The 20,124-nt window shown below is 43.9% G+C and overlaps 1 protein-coding gene across 2 annotated transcripts in view; it reads left to right on the forward strand.

Annotated features, from left to right (window-relative positions):
- The window catches only part of spata20 (spermatogenesis associated 20), a 356,120-nt gene that overhangs the window by 115,345 nt on the left and 220,651 nt on the right, over positions 1-20,124 (forward strand). For both annotated transcript variants that reach the window (XM_072558226.1, XM_072558227.1), the window contains exons 13-14: positions 5,572-5,780; positions 12,869-13,068. In XM_072558226.1, coding sequence (XP_072414327.1) covers positions 5,572-5,780; positions 12,869-13,068 — 409 coding nt within the window. The remainder of the gene's footprint in view (positions 1-5,571; positions 5,781-12,868; positions 13,069-20,124) is intronic.

Genomic DNA, 20,124 nt, shown 5'->3' on the forward strand with positions numbered 1-20,124 from the left:
TAAACCTACATATCTTTTTAATCCATATTCTACAAGACTCTTTTTTTTTCTCTTAAAGCACTGTTATGAACTTCTTGGAATCCTGTGAGAGACTGTCAATCTGGGTGATTTTAGATGTGAGTGACAAATTCAGGCATTAATGCATGCAGCCTACCTTCCTGTAAAGTAAGGATGTGCTGGTGTTGAACCTGCAATTTACCTTGTTGACTGCAGTGTCATACCAGCTGGACATTTCAGACAAAATTTATCCTGTCTCTAAGCATAAACAAGTCAAATGTACAGATGTAATGCATTAGACGCATTCCTAGATATTTTCATTTGTACAATTAGTGAGACGCTATTTACCAGATCCTCTTGTACTGTTGCTGGAAAGCTTTAACTATTCTTTGAATATTTATTAAGCTCACACTGAGGCGTTTCAGTTTGTCGTATGGAGCTCCCACGAGTTTGACCAAGAATGCAGTTGCTTTGAGACATTCCTTTTGTTCTCAGTTTTTGTCAACTCAAATTCTAGGTTCTACTATTGCCATATCTTGTGGAACCCCTGACATCTCACTATTGAAGTATATTTCATTTGGTGAAGTAACTAGTTGCTGACTTAGAACTTTTGAGCAAGTATTTTTACACCACATACATCTGGCAGGTTTTGCAAATAGCTGTTGCGTTTTGCTGAATATTTTCTATTGAAAGGCCAGCTGATTTGCACCTACTCGGAATGATTTACCAAATCTTATAGATTCATCTGTGAGAAGGGTGAGCATTCTTCTGCTTCTCTGGAATGTTTGATTTCCTTTGTTTTTTGCCTCAAGTACTAGAACCCTGTATTGAGCCCTCATATTAAAATCCAGGCTGTATTTTGAGAATACTGCATGTCTCGAGGGAAAGTCTTTGTTTTAACTTAAACCCAAGTGTATATGCCAACTGGTGAGATTTTCAAAGCAGGGAGGCAATGGTCTACTGGTATTGTTGTTGGACTCATAATGCAGGAACTGGGAAATGTTCTTGGGACGTGTTCAAATCCACTCATGCCACGGTTGAATTGAATGAAACTCTGGAACTAAAAGTCTAATGGTGTCCATGAAGCTACTATTCATTGTTGTTAAATCTCGTCTGGCTCACACATGTCCTTTCGGAAGGAAACTGTCATCTTTACCTGGACTGGCCCACATGTGATTCTAGACCCACATCAATATGAATGATTCTTAACTGTCCTCTGAAATAGTCTAGCAAGCCATTCAGTTGGATAGGTGCCAGTCAAATGGCTCCTTTGTCCTGCATGGTGTCAAGCTTCTTGAGTGTTTTTGGAGCCAAACTCCACCAGGTAAATGGGAAGTAATCCATTATATTGCTGACTTTGGGAAGTCAGGGGATGGGTTGCAGGCTGCAAGATTCTTAGCTTGTGATCTGCGGTTATAGCCACAGTTTGTAATTGCTAAATAAAAGCCGAAAGAACTGTGGATGCTATAAATCAGAAGCAAAAACAGAAATTGCTGAAAAAGCTCAGTAGGTCTAGCAGCATCATTGAAGAGAAATCAAAAGTTAACTTTTCAAGTGGTGTGATCCTTCCTCAGAACACCATATTTGCCAGTCCAGTTTAGTTTCTATTCATTGGTAACTCATGTTCCTAATCTTACCATCTCTAAAGTATTTAACAGTACTGCTCATGTGACAAAGTTGGGTTTGTGCAAAGTAAAACATAAGATGTCAACATGCTTTATTTCGGTCTGGCTTCCTCACTAATAATCGGCTTAATTGGTATTTTGTGAACTGTGCACTGATGTGTTATGGCTGAGTTCAATTTGCTGAACAAGTGCAATCTGGCGACAGAGAGAAAATTGCCATCAACAGAACCGTATTGATGTTAGCAGTCTGTGTGCCATGATATTGTTATGGAGAATTCTAAGCACTGCTTCCAAGGTACAAACCTTTATTTAACAGAGGTAAACTAGAAACCCAAATTGAAAAAGAAAAGAAGTCAACATAATTTTGACCTGTGCAGGAGGCTAATCCAAATCTCAAGGAAAATAAAAGGCAGCTCAAAGTTTTGATTGCAACTTTTTTCAGAAGCTATGGACTGCGTACTGACCTTGCTACTTTCAGTTGACTATTTCCCATGTTCGTTTAATGAATAATTCCCTGTGTCTTGGTGTGTTGCTGCATGAAATTCATCACTCAGTGCAGTGGCATTCTATAGCTCTGTATCTTGCTGTCATTTTTAGAATCAATGGCATAGATCTTTGACTTTAGAGTAGCTTACCTGACTGATTTTGGTTTCTTTCTTCCAATGTTTTTGTTCTAAGTTGTAATTTTAACCTGCTTTATTCAATTTTACATTCCCTAATGGAAATAAACCTGAGCAGTTATGTAGCACTGGGTCTCCACCAGGATGCCATGATGCTGATAGAAGTTCTTCTTTCACAACTCCCACAAAATAAGTTCACAATTTCTGTTATTTGGGAGAATAAACTTTATGAAGCAAGAAATAGTGAGAGAGGATGCAACAGCTTTGAAATAAATAATTATTGTACTAACAACGCTGATATCTATTCCCTGTCTTGGTTGGCTATAACAATGAAGGTGAACCTTCTTTTTGAACCCATGCAGTGTATGTAGTGAGGGGTGACCTTATAGAGGTTTATAAAATCATAGAATCCCTACAGTGTAGAGGTGGGCCATCAGCCTACCAGGTTTATCGGACATAAATCTACAGCGACCCTCTGAAGAGCATCCCACCCAGACCCACCACCCTATCTAGAACTTCATTTCCCATGGCTAACCCACCAAGCCTGCATATCCCTAGACACAATGTGCAATTTAGCACGGCCAATTCACCTAACCTGCACATCTTTGGACTGTGGGATGAAGCTGAAGCACTGGAGGAAACCCACGCACAGGGGGAGAATGTGTGCAAGTTTCATGCGTTAGTTGCCTGAGTCTGGAATCGTACCTGGGACCTTGTCGCTGTGAGGCAGCAGTGCTAGCCACTGAGCCTCTGTGGAGCCACTATGAGGGACATGGATAGAGTGATTAGCCAAGATCTTTTTCCGAGGCTGGAGGAGTCCAAGGCTAGAGGGCATGGGTTTAAAGTGACAGGGGAAAGATTTAGAAGGACCTGAGGAACTTTTTCATGCAGAGGGTGGTGTATGTATGGGGCAAGCTACCAGAGGAATTGGTGGAGGCTGGTACAATTCTAACATTTAAAATGTATCTGGATGGATATATGAATAGGAAGGGTTTAGAGGGATATGGGTCAAACACTGGCAAATGGGATTAGATCAGTTTAGGATATCTGGTCACTGGGGACAAGTTGGACTGACCTCCATATACAGCGTATCATCCGTCGTCATTTCCGCCACCTCCAAACGGACCCCACCACCAGGGATATATTTCCCTCCCATCCCCTATCAGCATTCCGAAAAGACCACTCCCTCCGTGACTCCCTCATCAGGTCCACACGCCCCACCAACCCAACCTCCACTCCCGGCACCTTCCCCTGCAACCGCAAGAAATGCAAAACTTGCGCCCACACCTCCCCGCTTCTCTCCAAGGCCCCAAGGGATCCTTCCATATCCGCCATAAATTCACCTGCACCTCCACACACATCATTTATTGCATCCGCTGCACCCGATCTGGCCTCCTTTATATTGGGGAGACAGGCCGCCTACTTGCAGAACGTTTCAGAGAACACCTCTGGGACACCCGGACCAACGAACCCAACCACCCTGTGGCTCAACACTTCAACTTCCCCTCCCATTCCACCAGGGACATGCAGGACCTTGGACTCCTCCATTGCCAGACCATAACAACACGACGGTTGGAGGAAGAGCGCCTCATCTTCCGCCTAGGAACCCTCCAACCACAAGGGATGAACTCAGATTTCTCCAGTTTCCTCATTTCCCCTACCCCCACCTTGTCTCAGTCAAATCCCTCGAACTCAGCACCGCCTTCCTAACCTGCAATCTTCTTCCTGACCTCTCCGGCCTATCACCCTCACCTTGACCTCCTTCCACTTATCGCATTTCCAACGCCCCTCCCCCAAGTCCCTCCTCCCTACCTTTTATCTTAGCCTGCTTGGCACACTCTCCTCATTCCTGAAGAAGGGCTCATGCCCGAAACGTCAATTCTCCTGTTCCTTGCATGCTGCCTGACCTGCTGCACTTTTCCAGCAACACATTTTCAGCTCTGATCTCCAGCATCTGCAGTCCTCACTTTCTCCTCGAAGTTGGACTGAAGGGCCTATTTCTGTGCTGCATAACAATAACTCTAGTGTAGGTTCTCCCACGGCTCTATTAGATAAGAAGTTGGAAGAATTTGACTTAGTGACAGTGGAATAATGATTTATTGTTGTAGTTCTGTTCGCCAAGCTGGGAATTTGTGTTGCAGACGTTTCGTCCCGTCTAGGTGACATGCTTAGTGCTTGGGAGCCTCCTGTGAAGTGCTTCTGTAATCTTTCCTCTGGCATTTGTAGTGGTTTGAATCTGCCGCTTCCGGTTGTCAGTTCCAGCTGTCCGTTGCAGTGGTTGGTATATTGGGTCCAGGTCGATGTGCTTATTGATTGAATCTGTGGATGAGTGCCATGCCTCTAGGAACTCCCTGGCTGTTCTCTGTTTGGCTTGTCCTATAATAGTAGTGTTGTCCCAGTCGAACTCATGTTGCTTGTCATCTGACTGTGTGGCTACTAAGGATAGCTGGCCGTGTCGTTTTGTAGCTAGTTGGTGTTCATGGATGCGGATCGTTAGCTCTCTTCCTGTTTGTCCTATTTAGTGTTTTGTGCAGTCCTTGCTTGGGAATTTGTACACTACATTGGTTTTGCTCATGCTGGGTATCGGGTCCTTCATTCTGGTGAGTTGTTGGCTGAGAGTGGCTTTGGTTTGTGTGCTGTTATGAGTCCTAGTGGTCACAGTAGTTTGACTGTCAGTTTGGAAATGCTCTTGATGTATGGTAGTGTGGCTAGTCCTAACACTACTATTATAGGACAAGCCAAACAGAGAACAGCCAGGGAATTCCTAGAGGCATGGCACTCATCCACAGATTCAATCAATAAGCACATCGACCTTGACCCAATATACCGGCCATTGCAACGGACAGCTGGAACTGACAACCGGATTCAATCCACTACAAATGCTGGAGGAAAGATCACAGAAGTGCTTCTTCACAGGAGGCTCCCAAGTACTGAGGATGTCACCTAGACAGGGGACAAAACGTCTGCAACACAAATTACCAGCTAGGCGAACAGAACCACAACAACCAGCACCCGAGCTACAAATCTTTTCACAAACTTTGAATAATGATTTATGCCTAAGTCAGGGAAGTATTGTGACTTGGTCGGAAACATGGTGGTGTTTCCATGCATCTGCTTGTGCTTGTTTTTCCATGTAGTGGAGTTCGCAGGTTTGGGAGGGTTGGCTATCAAAGTCCTGCAAACAGATTAAAGTTGTAGGGCTCTAGCAGTAATATATTAGCTCTCACTTGATGTATATAGTAAAGAAAATCAGCCACTGGTGAATAAGTAATGTGATGCTGCACCAACAGAATCCAACTTAATTAGTGCCTATTATGATGTGTTTTCAGAGCCACACCGATCCAGGGGTTTCTGGCTGATTATGCATTCATTATTCGTGGCCTGTTGGACCTGTATGAAGCTTCCTTTGATGAGCAGTGGTTGGACTGGGCTGTGAAGCTGCAGCAAGAACAGGATTCCTTGTTCTGGGATGCTAAAGGATTTGCCTACTTTTCTGATGATGCCCATGATCCATCAGTGTTAATTCGCCTCAAAGAAGGTGAGTATTTCATATCTGAAGAATTTTATTTCATTTTTATCATCTCTGATAGTGTAGCGTTCACTTCCATTGTTGTCCACCTTCAAGATAGTCGTTGGAGCATTTTGGGATCTGAAAGTCTTTGATAAACATCAGTTAAGTCGCAATTCACTTACTGCAAATCTGTTGATGAGTGCTTCACCATGTTTTCTAAATTTATGTGGAAGGAAGCAACTTGCATTTACAAAACATTTTCCTTGAACACCGGATGTTTCAATGTGACTCCTAGCCAATGAAGTACTTTAGAAATGTTGTCACGGTTGATTGTGAAATTGTGACAGCGCAGCAGCAAGTTCCAACAAACAGTGATGAGATAACAACTTGTCAATTTTTTTAATGATGTTTGTTGAGGGATAACTATTTGCTTGACATTTGTGTAGGTGGGAACTACCCTGTTTTCTTAAGAATTTTTCTGTAGTTTCTTTTTATCCCAAATGTGAGGACAGGCTCAGCCTTGATTAATGTCTTGTCCATTAGAATGGCACCTCTGATAGTGCAGCTCTCCTTTAGTTTGACTATCTACCTGGATGAGGTATCTATGTGGGTTTTGAGTTGTACTCCTTGATTTCCAGACTTAGCAATAATGGTTTTAAAACTGAGCCATGCCTGACGTGTGCTCGTATAAATTTGACAGAATTGCAATCTTAGTCAAGTCACTTGGGATACAGTGATCGCTATTAGCAGTTTTCTGCAAATTCAGCACAGAGTTAGAGACCAATGCACAGAGGAATATATTACCTGATTGAGTTCAGCCTCATGAGAGTGCTCACACAAGTGTAAAAATATTCTTGTTGCTCTGGCCTAAGCTGGAAGCAATCTGAATTCTAATCATCTTTTCCGAAGTTCGTTTGTCAGATTTGTGTTTTAAAGCATTTTTTTGGTTTTGCTTGTTTTCCGAGTTGGTTCTGAAATGTGAGTGATGCTCAGACTTTCTAAAAGACAGAAAGGAGAGCCTCAAATTTCTGAAGAAGTTCTGGAATTCTGAACAAGTGACTCTGGACCTGAAACGTTAAAGGTTTCTCTCCAAAGATTCTGACAGAGCTGCTAAGCTTTTCAGCAATTTGTGTTTTTGCTTCCAATTTCTTTCTCATTTAATGAATCTTAGGTTGCTCAGTTCCATGACCTTCAGCAAACATAGACTTCTCAGGCTGATCTGATTGAAGTTCATGAAATGTTTAAGCAAGTAGATTTAGTTGGTGTAGATAATTCATTTCAGTGAAGCAAGTTACAGAGGACCACGATGACCACCTCAAATTGTACAAGCCAGAAATCATTTAGATGTTAGCTGTTCGCTTTTTTTTTCTAGAAAATTGTGATTTTTTTAGAAAGGGCTGCTGACTTAGGATGAAATAAAATGTAAACTTTGAAACTGAAATGGAAACTTTGTCTGCACATGGTGTTTGTCCTACTGAGTATATCTAATATTTTCCCTTTCCATTTCTAATCTCCAGCATTTGCAGGCATTTTGCCCAGAGGCTTATAAGGGACTTTAATTCACTGTATTTCTTCATTCTATTTGTAGAAGTGTGGAAAGTTCTTCTGGTGTCCTGCTCTCATGTGTCCCTCAAAGAGCAACCAAAACAGATGATCTGCCATTTATCTGATCGCTGTTGAGGACCTTGCTCCTAATAAATTAGTTGCCCTAGTTATCTGTGCAGTACATGATTACACTTGAGCACATTAATTACTCAATATAATGATTGTGATGTGCTTTCGGATGTCCTAAGGATGTGACTGACAAAAACTGAATGTGAATTAGTTCTTCCTTTTGTTGTTATAACCTGTCCTTGGATGTTAATGAACCTGTCGTCTTCAATCTCCGGAGAATGAGGTTCGGGATGTAAACGTGCAGCTTAGAGTAGCAGAAATCCAACTGAATGGTTGTGCCAAAGGAACAGCTTGGGTTAATTTCCTTACCTCAAATAAATGAGGGCAAGAATGGACACTGGCTCTGTAAGATTAATGGCCTTAAGTTGTTTTGACGTGTCAGTAGTAAAGGGAAATGAGCTGGGTACATGATAGAGTTGTTCTCTTACATCCATCATGACTATCTGTTGGTGCCAAAGCTATATGCTGTTGTGCCTCATGTACCGTTCAGGTCCATTTTGTGTATTAGTTTGCATACCTTGCTCATTGCCAGAGCAATCATTGTTTTGAAGTTACACTCATTTGTAGCCTGTGTCTTTCTTATTCACATACCCCTGGCCTTGTTAGTTTCTCATGTGTATATCAACTTCAGAAACGGGATGTTGACTTCATGAAAGTAAAAATCAAGACAACTGTAAAATCGGCTTCAGAGTATTATTTGTTTTACATGATCACACGAGGTTAACGTCTACATCCTTGTGTTAAATTTTAGATTTCTCCTCTTAACCCAAATACCTCTGGATTGTGGAGAAAAATATCAGCAAGGTATCCCAACACATACTCATATATAATTGAATTGTTTGATGACTTTTTAAGATTAAGTTTATGGGCTCGACTATTACATGCTGAAATTCATGCCTGTCAAAATTCATACAGTATCATTAGCAGAAGCCCAATTGATCTCAGAATGAAAAATATAAAAAACAAGAAATTGAAATAATTATGAAAACCCAGAGCGGAGCATGACGGCAGCCGGATTGGAAGACCTGGAACAAAGTGGGACGGCTGGTACACTGACTCATCAATGTTGATCTGTTATCTGTGAAGAACTAGAGTCGACTTTTAATCGAAATATATGGAAAATTCCAGATGTTTTTGGCCAAAAATAGGGGGTTGACTTTTACACGAGATTGAGTATTACTTGAGTATATGTAGTAATATAAACAAAGTCTGTAAAATTATATGGTAGATGCAGGGATACTGATTTTCTGGGGATGCTATTTGAACCTTACTTATTTCCCGTGGCCTATTTTCAATAATTGCGCAGTCTGCCAACCCTTTCATTGGCTTTTGCTCTCACACTTGCTTTCTCTCCCACTCTGTGTCACTCACTCTCTCTTCCTCTTCTGCGCTGCTCACTCCCTAAATGTCTGTGTCACTCACTTGCTCTCTCTGTCTGTCACTCTCTCTTGCCCTTTCCCACTTCTTCTCTGTGTCGCTAGCTCTCGCTCTCCCTGTCTAACTCACTCCCTCTCCCTCACTCAGTGTCGCTCTTTCCCTCCCTCTCTGTATCGCTTGCATTGTCTCTCCATCCCTCTCTGTTTCTCACTCTCCCTCCCTCACTGTGGCGCTTGCTCGCTGTCTCCCTCTTTGTAGCACTTCGTTCTCCCTCCCTCTCTGTGACGTTCGCTCACTCTCCCTCTCTGTGACACTCGCTCACTCTGTCCCTCCCTCTCTGTGACACTCGCTCACTCTGTCCCTCCCTCTCTGTGACACTCGCTCACTCTGTCCCTCCCTCTCTGTGACGCTCGCTCACTCTGTCCCTCCCTCTCTGTGACGCTCGCTCACTCTGTCCCTCCCTCTTTGTGACGTTCGCTCACTCTCCCTCTCTGAGACGCTCGCTCACTCTGTCCCTCCCTCTCTGTGACGTTCGCTCACTCTGTCCCTCCCTCTCTGAGACGCTCGCTCACTCTGTCCCTCCCTCTCTGTGGCGTTCGCTCACTCTGTCCCTCCCTCTCTGAGACGCTCGCTCACTCTGTCCCTCCCTCTCTGTGGCGTTCGCTCACTCTGTCCCTCCCTCTCTGTGACGCTCGCTCACTCTGTCCCTCCCTCTCTGTGACGCTCGCTCACTCTGTCCCTCCCTCTCTGTGACACTCGCTCACTCTGTCCCTCCCTCTCTGAGACGCTCGCTCACTCTGTCCCTCCCTCTCTGAGACGCTCGCTCACTCTGTCCCTCCCTCTCTGTGACGCTCGCTCACTCTGTCCCTCCCTCTCTGTGACGCTCGCTCACTCTGTCCCTCCCTCTCTGTGACACTCGCTCACTCTGTCCCTCCCTCTCTGAGACGCTCGCTCACTCTGTCCCTCCCTCTCTGAGACGCTCGCTCACTCTGTCCCTCCCTCTCTGTGACGCTCGCTCACTCTGTCCCTCCCTCTCTGTGACACTCGCTCACTCTGTCCCTCCCTCTCTGTGACACTCGCTCACTCTGTCCCTCCCTCTCTGTGACGCTCGCTCACTCTGTCCTTCCCTCTCTGTGACGCTCGCTCGCTTTCTCCTTCTCTGTGACGTTCGCTTTCTCTCTCCCTCTCTGTGACGTTAGCTCACTCTGTCCCTCCCTCTCTGTGACGCTCGCTCACTCTGTCATTCCCTCTCTGTGACGCTCGCTCGCTTTCTCCTTCTCTGTGACGCTCGCTTGCTCTCTCCCTCTCTGTGACGTTAGCTCACTCTGTCCCTCCCTCTCTGTGACGCTCGCTCGTTCTCTCCCTCTCTGTGACGCTCGCTCGCTCTCTACCTCTCTGTGACGCTCGCTCGCTTTCTCCCTCTCTGTGACGCTCGCTCGCTTTCTCCCTCTCTGTGACGCTCGCTCGCTCTCTCCCTCCCTCTCTGTGGCGTTCGCTCACTCTGTCCCTCCCTCTCTGTGACGCTCGCTCGCTCTCTCCCTCTCTGTGACGCTCGCTCGCTCCCTCTCTGTGACGCTCGCTCGCTCCCTCTCTGTGGCGTTCGCTTTCTCTCTCTCTCTCTCTCTCTCTCTCTCCCTCTCCCTCTGCTGAAGAGTCACTGGATTTGAAATGTGAACTCTCCCTTCTCCCACAGATATTTCTAGACCTGCTTAGGTTTGCCAGAAATTTCTATTTTTATTTCTGATCTCCAGCAACCCATGGGTCTTTTTATTATTATACTATTTCTTCTGATTGGGGGCTTGCAGAACCAGGTTGTGTAATTGTAAAATCAGAGGGAGGCCATTTCTGTTGTCGATGCTGAAAAAGCACAGGTCAGGCAGCATCTGAGAAGCAGGAGAATCGACATTTCGGGCAAAAGCCCTTCATCAGGAATGAGGCTGGGAGCCTCGGGTGTGGAGAGATAAATGGGAGGGGGGTGGAGCTGGGGGTAGGTAGCTAAGAGTGCAATAGGTGGATGGAGGTGTGGGTAATGGTGATAGGTTGGAGAGGAGGGTGGACTGGATAGGTGGGAAGGTAGATGGCCAGGTCATGAGGGCGGTGCCGAGTTGGAAGGTTGGAACTGGGATAATGTGGGGGGGAAGGCAAATTAGGAAACTGGTGAAATCCCTATTGATGCTGTGGCATTGGAAGGCCCTGAGGTGGTAGATGAGGTGCTCTTCCTCTAAGCTGGTTAGGGAGTGAAGTTGGAGGAGGCCCAGGACCTGCATGTCCTTGGCGGAATGGGAGTTGAAGTGTTTGGCAATGGGGAGGTGGAGTTGGTTGGTGCGGAGATGTTCTCTGAAGCGGGTCTGCACATAGGTGTCCTGTCCCCTCGACGTAGAGGAGACCGCATTGGGAGCAATGGATACAGTAAATGACTGGATATAGGTTTGCTCGCTGAGCTGGAAGGTTCATTTCCAGATGTTTTGTCACCCTACGAGGTAACATCTTCAGTGCACCTCTGGTTGAAGCACTGCTGATGATTCCTGCTTCCTATTTATATGTTTAAGTTTCTTTGGGTTGTTGATGTCATTTCCTGTTATTTTTCTCAGGGGGTGGTAGATGGGTTATAACTGGATGTGTTTGTTGATAGAGTTCTGGTTGGAATGCAATGCTTCTCGGAATTCTCACGTGGAAGTGCAGGTAAAACTCTGATGGATGTGGAAGGCTCCTTTGGGGCCTTGGACGGAGGTAATTGGGGGAGGTGTGCATGCAGGTTTCGCAAATCCTGCGATAACAGGGGAAGGTGCCGGGGAGGGGATGGTGGTTTGTTGTGGGGGTGTGGACCTGACAAGGGAGTTGTGGAGGGAATGGTCATTACAGAAAGCGGATAAGAGTGGGGAGGGGAATATATCTCTGGTGATGGGGTCCATTTGTAGATGGCAGAAATGGTGGAGGATGATACAATGTATATGGAGGTTGGTGGGGTGCAAGATGAGGACCAGGGGGTTCTGTCCTTGTTGCAATTGGAGGAGTGGGGTTTGAGGACGAGGGTGCTGGAAGTGAAGATGCGCCTGGAATGCATCATCAATCACGAGGGAGGGGAAATTATGGTCTTTAAAGAAGGAGGCCATCTGGTGTGTTCTGTGGTGGAACAGGTCTTCCTGGGAGCAGGTGCAGCAGAGGAATTGGGAATACGGGATAGTGTTTTTACAGGAGACGGTGGCAGGAGGTGCAGTCTAGGTAGCTGTCAGGGGGGTCAGTGGGTTTGTGAAAGATGTCAGTGATGAGTTGGTCACCATTGCTGGAGATGGAGAGTCCAGGAAAGGGAGGGAGGTGTCTGAGATGGTCCAGGTGAACTTAAGGTCTGAATGGAATGTGTTGGTGAAGTTGATGAACTGTTCAACCTCCTCATGAGAGCATGAGGTGGCACCGGTGTAGCGGAGGAAAAGATGGGGAATGGTGTCGGTGTAACTGCGGAAGATGGGCTGTTCCACGTAACCGTCAAAGACATGCATAACTGGGGCCCATGTGGGTGCCCATGGCTATCCCTTTTGACTAGAGGATAGTGTGGAATGCTAAGAAGTTTTTTAGGGTGCATTAGCAAATCTGTTGTATGAGCGCTGCTGTGACCAGTAAGTCCTGGAGTGGGACTTGAACCTGGTGGTTTGTGACTCAAAGGCAGCTATGCTACCAGTAATACTAATTGGGATCCACAGAAATGATAACACATCAGTAGGGGCAGATTGGTTGTCACCATGCCATACAGTTTGCGGGAGCTTGCTAAGTACATATTGGTAACTGTTTGGGCTTCATTTCACTGGGTATAAAGTGCTCTTACCAAATCTGAGATATAGGATAAGGTGCTATATAATAAGGACAAGCTTTTTTTTTCCCTATCTCCAGATGCTGCCAGATCCAGAGTATTTCTAGCTCTTTGGTTTTGTCATTGGGCCGGTACACTGCTAGCAGAGAAGTGGAGCTACTTGTCATTGTTATGACCTTTGTAGTTTCGTAATGTTTCAGTTCAAATGATAGAATGGCAAGATTTTTAAAAACGTTTCATTTTCAATATTTTTAAATAGACCAGGATGGTGCAGAACCCAGTGGCAATGCAGTAGCTGCTTCCAATCTTGTGCGCCTGGCGAATTTCTCCAACCGACCAGACTGGGGTGATAGGTCAAGGCAGCTTGTGGCGGCATTTACAAACCTGTTGGACAGTATGCCCATGGCACTGCCGGAAATGGTAACTGCCCTGATGTCACAACATTACCCACTCAAACAGGTAGGTTAAAGCATTACTTCTGCTTAACGTTACTTAAACATTACAACGTTGTGCTGTTAAAAATATAGAATTACAGCTGGGATGTACAGGCTCAGCTGGCACTGTTAGTGGTACATAGAGTGGTAATTAATTGAGAAGGATTATTATGATGACATTCGATAAAGTAGTGAATTACAATTAGAATTATTGTCACATGTTACTCACATGAGTACAGTATATAACAAGTTATTTGAACGGGGTTTGCAAAGGAGAGGTCTTCTTAAAGGACCTACTGTTTGACCATCATAATTTCGTTGAGCTTTTGTTGACCACTCCGTGTGGCCAATGTCAGTTCCATCTGAGATACAAATGCTTTCTCACGTTGACACTCCAGTGACCAATATGTTCATTGTGATGTGATAAAGAGCCTTTCAAGTAAAATGCTCAAATTTCTGGGTCCAGAACATGTACGTTCATTTTAGCTGTATTGGAGATTTAGGCAGAATTTGGCTTCTATGATTGTGCCCAGCAGTGTAACACAATGATCAGTGCTGGGACCCTTGCTGTTTGTTAACTGCATTAATTGCTTGGATGTGAATGTAGTAGGTATAATTAGTAAGTTTGCAGATGACAAGAAAATTGGCTAGTTGATAGTGGGGAGGATGATCTCAGGCTACAGTCTAATATTGATCAGTTGCTAAATTGGACAGAGCAATGGCAGGTGGAATTTAATCCTTAAATATGAGATGATGCATTTTGGGAGATCTAATAAGAGAAGGATCGACACAAAGAATGGTAGGTCCCGAGGGAGTACTGAAACCAAAGGGACCTTGGTGTACAGGTCCATTGATCACTGGAGGTGTCAGTGCAAGTAGACAGGTGGTGAAGATGAGGTAAAAACAATGACTGCAGATGCTGAAAACCAAATACTGGATTAGTGGTGCTGGAAGAGCACAGCAGTTCAGGCAGCATCCAACGAGCAGCGAAATCGACGTTTCAGACAAAAGCCCTTCATCAGGTGGTGAAGATGGCATACAGATGCTTATCTTCATTTAGCTGGAGTCTAGAATATAGAGCAGCAAAGTTGTATATAGAGTGCTGATTAGACTACAAATGGAATACTGTGTGCAGTTTTGGTTGCTACACTATCAGCAGCACTGGAGAGAGTGCAGTAGAGATTCATCAGAATGTCGCCTGAAATGAAGTCTTAGCTGTGAAGAGAGACTGGACTGGCTGGGTTTGTTTTCCTTGCAGCAGAGGAGGCTGAAGGAGGATCTGATTGAGGTATACAAAATCATGAGAACCATAGACAGGGGAGATCATGAGGATCTTTTCCATGTGACAAAGGTGTCTAAAATCAGAGGGCATAAGTTCTACGTGAGGAGTAAGTAGTTTAAAGGCGATCTGAGGAAAAGATTTTTTCACCCAGGAGGTGGTAGGTATTTGGAAGATGTTGCCTGAGAAGGTTGTGGGCGCAGGTATTCTCCTCATAACACTTAAGAAGGATCTGGATGGGCATTTAAATGCCAGGGCATAGTGGGTTATGGACCACGTGCAGGTAAATGGGATTAGTGTAATTTGGTGTACATTGTCACCATAGACATGGTGCACTGAACGGCCTATTTCCATGATATATAACTCTGATTTGGGGCTGGGGGGAGCCAAAATGAGCCAGGATTTCTACTTCAGATCCATGCCCAGAGACGACTGCTGCGGGGAGTACAAGGGTAATCGACAGATTGAGTTCAGGTATGGTATCCTCCACTATGAGTGTCCAGAATATCTTAATTTAAAAATTCTCAATCTCTTTATGGCCTCAACCCTATCATGTTTCTAACTCCCTCAGGCATGGACCCACTGAAACCTCTGTTCTTTGAACAGTGGTCTGTTGTGCACACTCTTTGCCTTGTCATGTGTTCAGCTTTCTAGATCCTAAGGTTCTGAAATTTCCTTGCTAAAACTCTCTGCTCTTCTTTAAGATCCTCCTTAAAATCGACTTATTTGTTGCACCGTTTGTTCATTGATCTTAATGTTTCCTGCTTTGACTCAGTGTCAGTCTTTGTCTCAATGTACTGTGAGAATCACCTTTGTTAAAGATGTTACATAAATCTAACTTGTTGTTGTACTGACTTTCTTCACTGGCAGGGTATGTTAAATTCCACCTCCACACATCCTCTTGGCAAATTCCCTTTGACAAGTGTATCAAGTGCATTGTGTGTTGGCTTGAAATGCGATATTTATTATGTTCAATTTCCATCCAAATAATGATATGGAAAGGTCAGCAGTACAGAAGACAATCTTCCTTCCAGAATGATAGCTTCATTGTGCTGATAAAGCAAGTGTATCCAGCTATTGCCCAGGCGGAATGCTGTGGAACATTGTCCCTCTGTTAAATATGTTTGTTGAAAGTGGGTGGAGAGAATGGTTTTGCAATCCAATCCTGCATGTGATTGACACCTTGTGTCTACTACTGATACATTGGAAGTTGGAAATGATGATGAATAAAATGAGAAGAGGGGGTGCTCCTGGCATTAGGCAACAAAAAATGGTCTGTCAAATGCCTGGTTCCCCGGGGACTTAATAGAGTGGCTGACATATCCCGATAAGAATAGCTCTGGTAATGATCCATTTCTTTAACAATACGGCTCTCCTTCTTTTCTGTCGAATGTCTTCCTTCAGTGACAACATTGTAATTTGGGGAGGTTAAGAAATAAAATTGATTTTTGCCAGGACCAGTAATCCAAACTGGTTTCCGTCTGCTTGAAAACTAGACAGAAAGAATTGATAAAAGCCTCAGACTCTCCGAATAAATTGAAATGAAGTCCTTTTTCTTGTTGATACTCCTTTTGTTCTCCTCTTGATGCTCCATTGATTTCCCGGAGACATGTTCGTAGCTTTTCAAAAGAGAGTTAATCCATTGAAAACAAACCGCTTAATTGTAAGTTTAAATAGTAAATATGAGTCTATGCAAATCTGTCCTTTTGATGAAATGTTAAACTGAAACTCCATTTGCGCTCTCAGGTGAATTTGAAATGCATGTCAACAGTTATCCGTCTGTTATGAAGTCCATGTCTTTTTGCTGTCCTGTAGTTTTTGGTTATGGACTGAAATGGAAAAAAAAATGGCTCTCTTGCAGCAAACAGCACGATGGCTCAGTGGTAAGCACTGCTGCCTCACAGAGCCAGGGTCCCAAGTTCGATTCCAGCCTCGGACGACTGACTGTGTGGAGTTTGCATGTTCTCCCCGTGTCTGCGTGGGTTCCTCCAGGTGCTCCGGTTTCCTCCCACAGTCCAAAGATGTGCAGGTCAGGTGAATTGGCCATGCTAAATTGCCCATAGTGTTAGGTGTATTCGTCAGAGGGAAATGGGTCTGGGTGGGTTCCTCTTCGGAGGGTCGGTGTGGACTTGTTGGGCCGAAGGGCTTGTTTCCACACTGTAGGGAATCTAATCTCAAAAAAGGAATTTCTGTACTTTTAAAAACCAAGTTATTGCAACTCATTGAAAGTTGTGTTTACATTGCTTTATTCAATAGTAGACAAGCGGGAGGCTGGAAGAACACAGCAAGCCAGGCAGCATCAGGAGGTGGAGGAGTCAGTGTTTCAGGTGTAATCCATCACTCTTGTTCAAGCAATGGCGGATGCAATTTGTAGGCAGCTGGCACCAGGGATACGTATGAAGTAAGATTTGGCAGACAGCAGATTGCTGATTTGCATGTGGCCAATCATAGTGTCAAAAGCCATCAGTCTGACAACTATCTGATTGTTGGGTTGCTGAACATTTTATGGATGTGAATGATATTAGCATAAGCCTTCAGTCTGCTGCAAAAGTGTGTCCTTCACTCCACTAGAATACTGTAAGCCAGAAGAAGGATAGTTGTAGATCTTTAACCAGTAATTTTAACCAGCAAACCAACGACTACGAAGAAGTGAAAAGAATTTGAAGAACAAAAACTGGTAAGCAAAAGGATAATCTCAGTGAACCCTGTGGACTGAAGCCGTTGAACTGTTTTTCAGTTTTCTTTCCCTGCATCCATAACACCAATTTTTATTTATTTTCAACTGCATATTTGTGTATGTAGGGGGGGTTTTGAAGGGGAGTAAGCGATTTAACTGGTAATTATATGTTGTTAGTTTCTTACCTGTGGTTAAAATATTGATTTGTAGTAAATAGTAGTTCTCGTGAAGTGCAGAAACCTGGTGTCTACTTTCTGTAAGCCTCAGCTGTCTGCCAAGTAAATTGAGTCCTTGTGTACTTTGATAAAATTTCTAACTTTGGTGACGACAATAGGAAGGGCGGGGCTTGATTTCCAATGTGCTACCCAAGTGAGGCATGGTACGTTCCAAAAGGTCAGATAAACTGGTCTTTGATCTAGGTATGCTAGTGTGATTTGCATCTATTGTATGTTGTGTTTTGAGCATTTAAATAAGAGTATGCCACTCGGTGCTTTGAACCTGCCCTGCCATCTAATAAGATCATAGCTGATCTGATTTTAACCTCAACTCGACATTCCTCATACCTCTGATATTTATGCTTTGACAATTGAGCAATGCAATCATTGTAAAGAACCAGTGGTATAATGAGAATTTTTTTTCAATGAAGCCCATTATTAGAATTTGAATGCATAAGATAAGTAATTTCATGAGTAGGCTTTCAAAGTGAATTGCTTAAAAGAAAAAAAATGCAGGGGTATAAGAGAATAATAAAGGAGTAGTCCTGCCCTTACAACATCCTGCATTGACTGGATGATGTTAAGAAGCTGCTTCTTCTATCCCATTGTTCTATAACACCAGCTTTAATTATGCAGTGGTTAGTATTCGGCAAATTTAGCAGTTGTGTATTAGATAAAAGTGAAAAGATGCTGGTGTGATCCAGGTTAAACTCCTCTGCAGTAAGTATTTGTAGCTCAAGCAGCTTCCGTTCGAGTTGATGAAAAGCTCAAATATAAGAGAAAGCTAACTCTAAATCTAAAACACGGTAAGGGTTTCTATAGGTACTTAAAAAAAAGTTAAAATGATGTATAAAGTGATGTAGAAAATGACTCTCAAGATTTAATAAGGGAATATAAGATGGCAAACGAATTGAACAGGTATGTTCATTCAGGCTTCACTCTTAGAAGTTACAAGTAGCATACAGCTACTTGGAATGGAGGGATGAACTCAGGAGAATGCAGTCACCAGAAAGAGGTAGTGAACAAATTGCTGCAGCTGTGGACTGACAATCTCTGGATCCTGACGAACTTTATTCGAGAGATTTAAAAGAAGTGAGTAGTGAGAAAGTTGATTCGTTAGTCGTTATTTTTCAAAATTCCCTAGATTTGACACAGGTTTACTTGGATTGAAAATCAGCACTTGTAATCCTTATTCAAAAAAGAAGGGAGCCAGAAAACATACAAAAAAAACTGCCAACCTGTTAACTAAAAACTTTTCATAGGCAAGATGTTAAACTTCAGGAACACCTTCCACCCAGACCTCAAGTTCACCTCGACAATCTCAGACGCTCCCTCTCCTTTCTGGACCTCTCCATCTCCATTTCGGGTGACAGACTCAACACGGATGTCTACTTCAATCCCACCGATTCCCACAGCTACCTCCCTTCCCATGTGGTCAATAATGCCCTCCAGTGCATCTCCTCCACTTCCTGGACCTCTACACTTGAACCCCATACCTCCAACCACAGCAAGAACAGAACCCCCCGGTCCTCACCTTCTAGATACAATGCACCATTCTCCGCCATCATTCCCTCCGCAACTCCCTCGTTAGGTCTAAGCTCCCCACCAACCCATCCTCCACTCCCAGCACCTTCCTTTGCAACCACAAGAGGTGTGATACCTAAAGCCTGATTCCTGATGAACGACTGTTGTCTGAAACATCAACTCTCCTGTTCCTCGGATGCAATCTGACCTTCTGTGCTTTTCCAGTGCCATGCTCTCGACACTAGGCTTGTATATGTTGGAGTTTTGAAAAATAAGAGGTGAATAGATGGAAACATGCAAGAGTGTTAACAACATGCATGCGGAAAGAATGTTTTCTGTTGTGGGTCAATCTAGAGGTCATTGTTTAAAAATAAGAGGATATCTATTTAGTACACAGATGTGGGCAAATGTTTTCTCACGGATGACAGTGAGCATTTGGAACATTTTCCCTCAATCTATGTATGAAGTACAGCTTTTGAATGTTTTTAAGGCAGAGGTAGAGAGCTGCTTGATAAGTAAGGGGGTAAAAGACTCTCAGAGTAGGCATTCAACCTTGATCTTATTTTGTGGTGGGATTCTGCTCAAGGGGCCAAATGGCCAACTCCTCATTCGTATGTTCATACACCCATGTGGTTCACTAATGTCCTTTAGGGAAGAAAACTGCCATGCTTATCTGGTCTGGCCTACATGTAACTCCAAAGCCACTGTAATGTAGTTCACTCTTAACTGCTCTCTGGGCAATTAAGGATGGGCAATAAATGCTGCCCTAGGAAGCAATGCCCTCATCTTGTGAATGAATAAAAAAAAAATGAAATTCAGACATCACAATCGTGATTGTAAATGTATGTGTAATCTTTATAAAACATTACCTATTGATGCATCCTGACTATTCTCAATGTAAGTGCATATACTATGCAGTGCAGAGTTCCTCCTCTCGTCCTCAATAAAACAAAGGCAGCAGATTGCTGTCTTTATATGTTCAAAGTTTGGTAGAAGATTTGTAGCTTGGGTGCTCGTTGTTGTGGTTCTGTTCGCCGAGCTGGGAATTTGTCTTGCAAACGTTTCGTCCCCTGTCTAGGTGACATCCTCAGTGCTTGGGAGCCTCCTGTGAAGCGCTTCTGTGCTGTTTTTCCGGTATTTATAGTGGCCTGTCTCTGCCGCTTCCGGTTGTCAGTTCGAGCTGTTCACTGCAGTGGCCGGTATATTGGGTCCAGGTCGATGTGTCTTTATATGTATTAGGCTTGCAATTCCAAGAGGGAATAAGGATTCAAACTATGCAACTTGATTGTCTTTTATGGAACTAGCAACAAGGCTAACATTTGTTGCCCATCCTTATTTTGTCACCACTGAAATCAGCCTTTTCACTGATCATTTCAACTGAAGGTA

This window comes from Chiloscyllium punctatum, chromosome 39, assembly GCF_047496795.1.
Source record: "Chiloscyllium punctatum isolate Juve2018m chromosome 39, sChiPun1.3, whole genome shotgun sequence".
Lineage (NCBI taxonomy): Eukaryota > Metazoa > Chordata > Chondrichthyes > Orectolobiformes > Hemiscylliidae > Chiloscyllium > Chiloscyllium punctatum.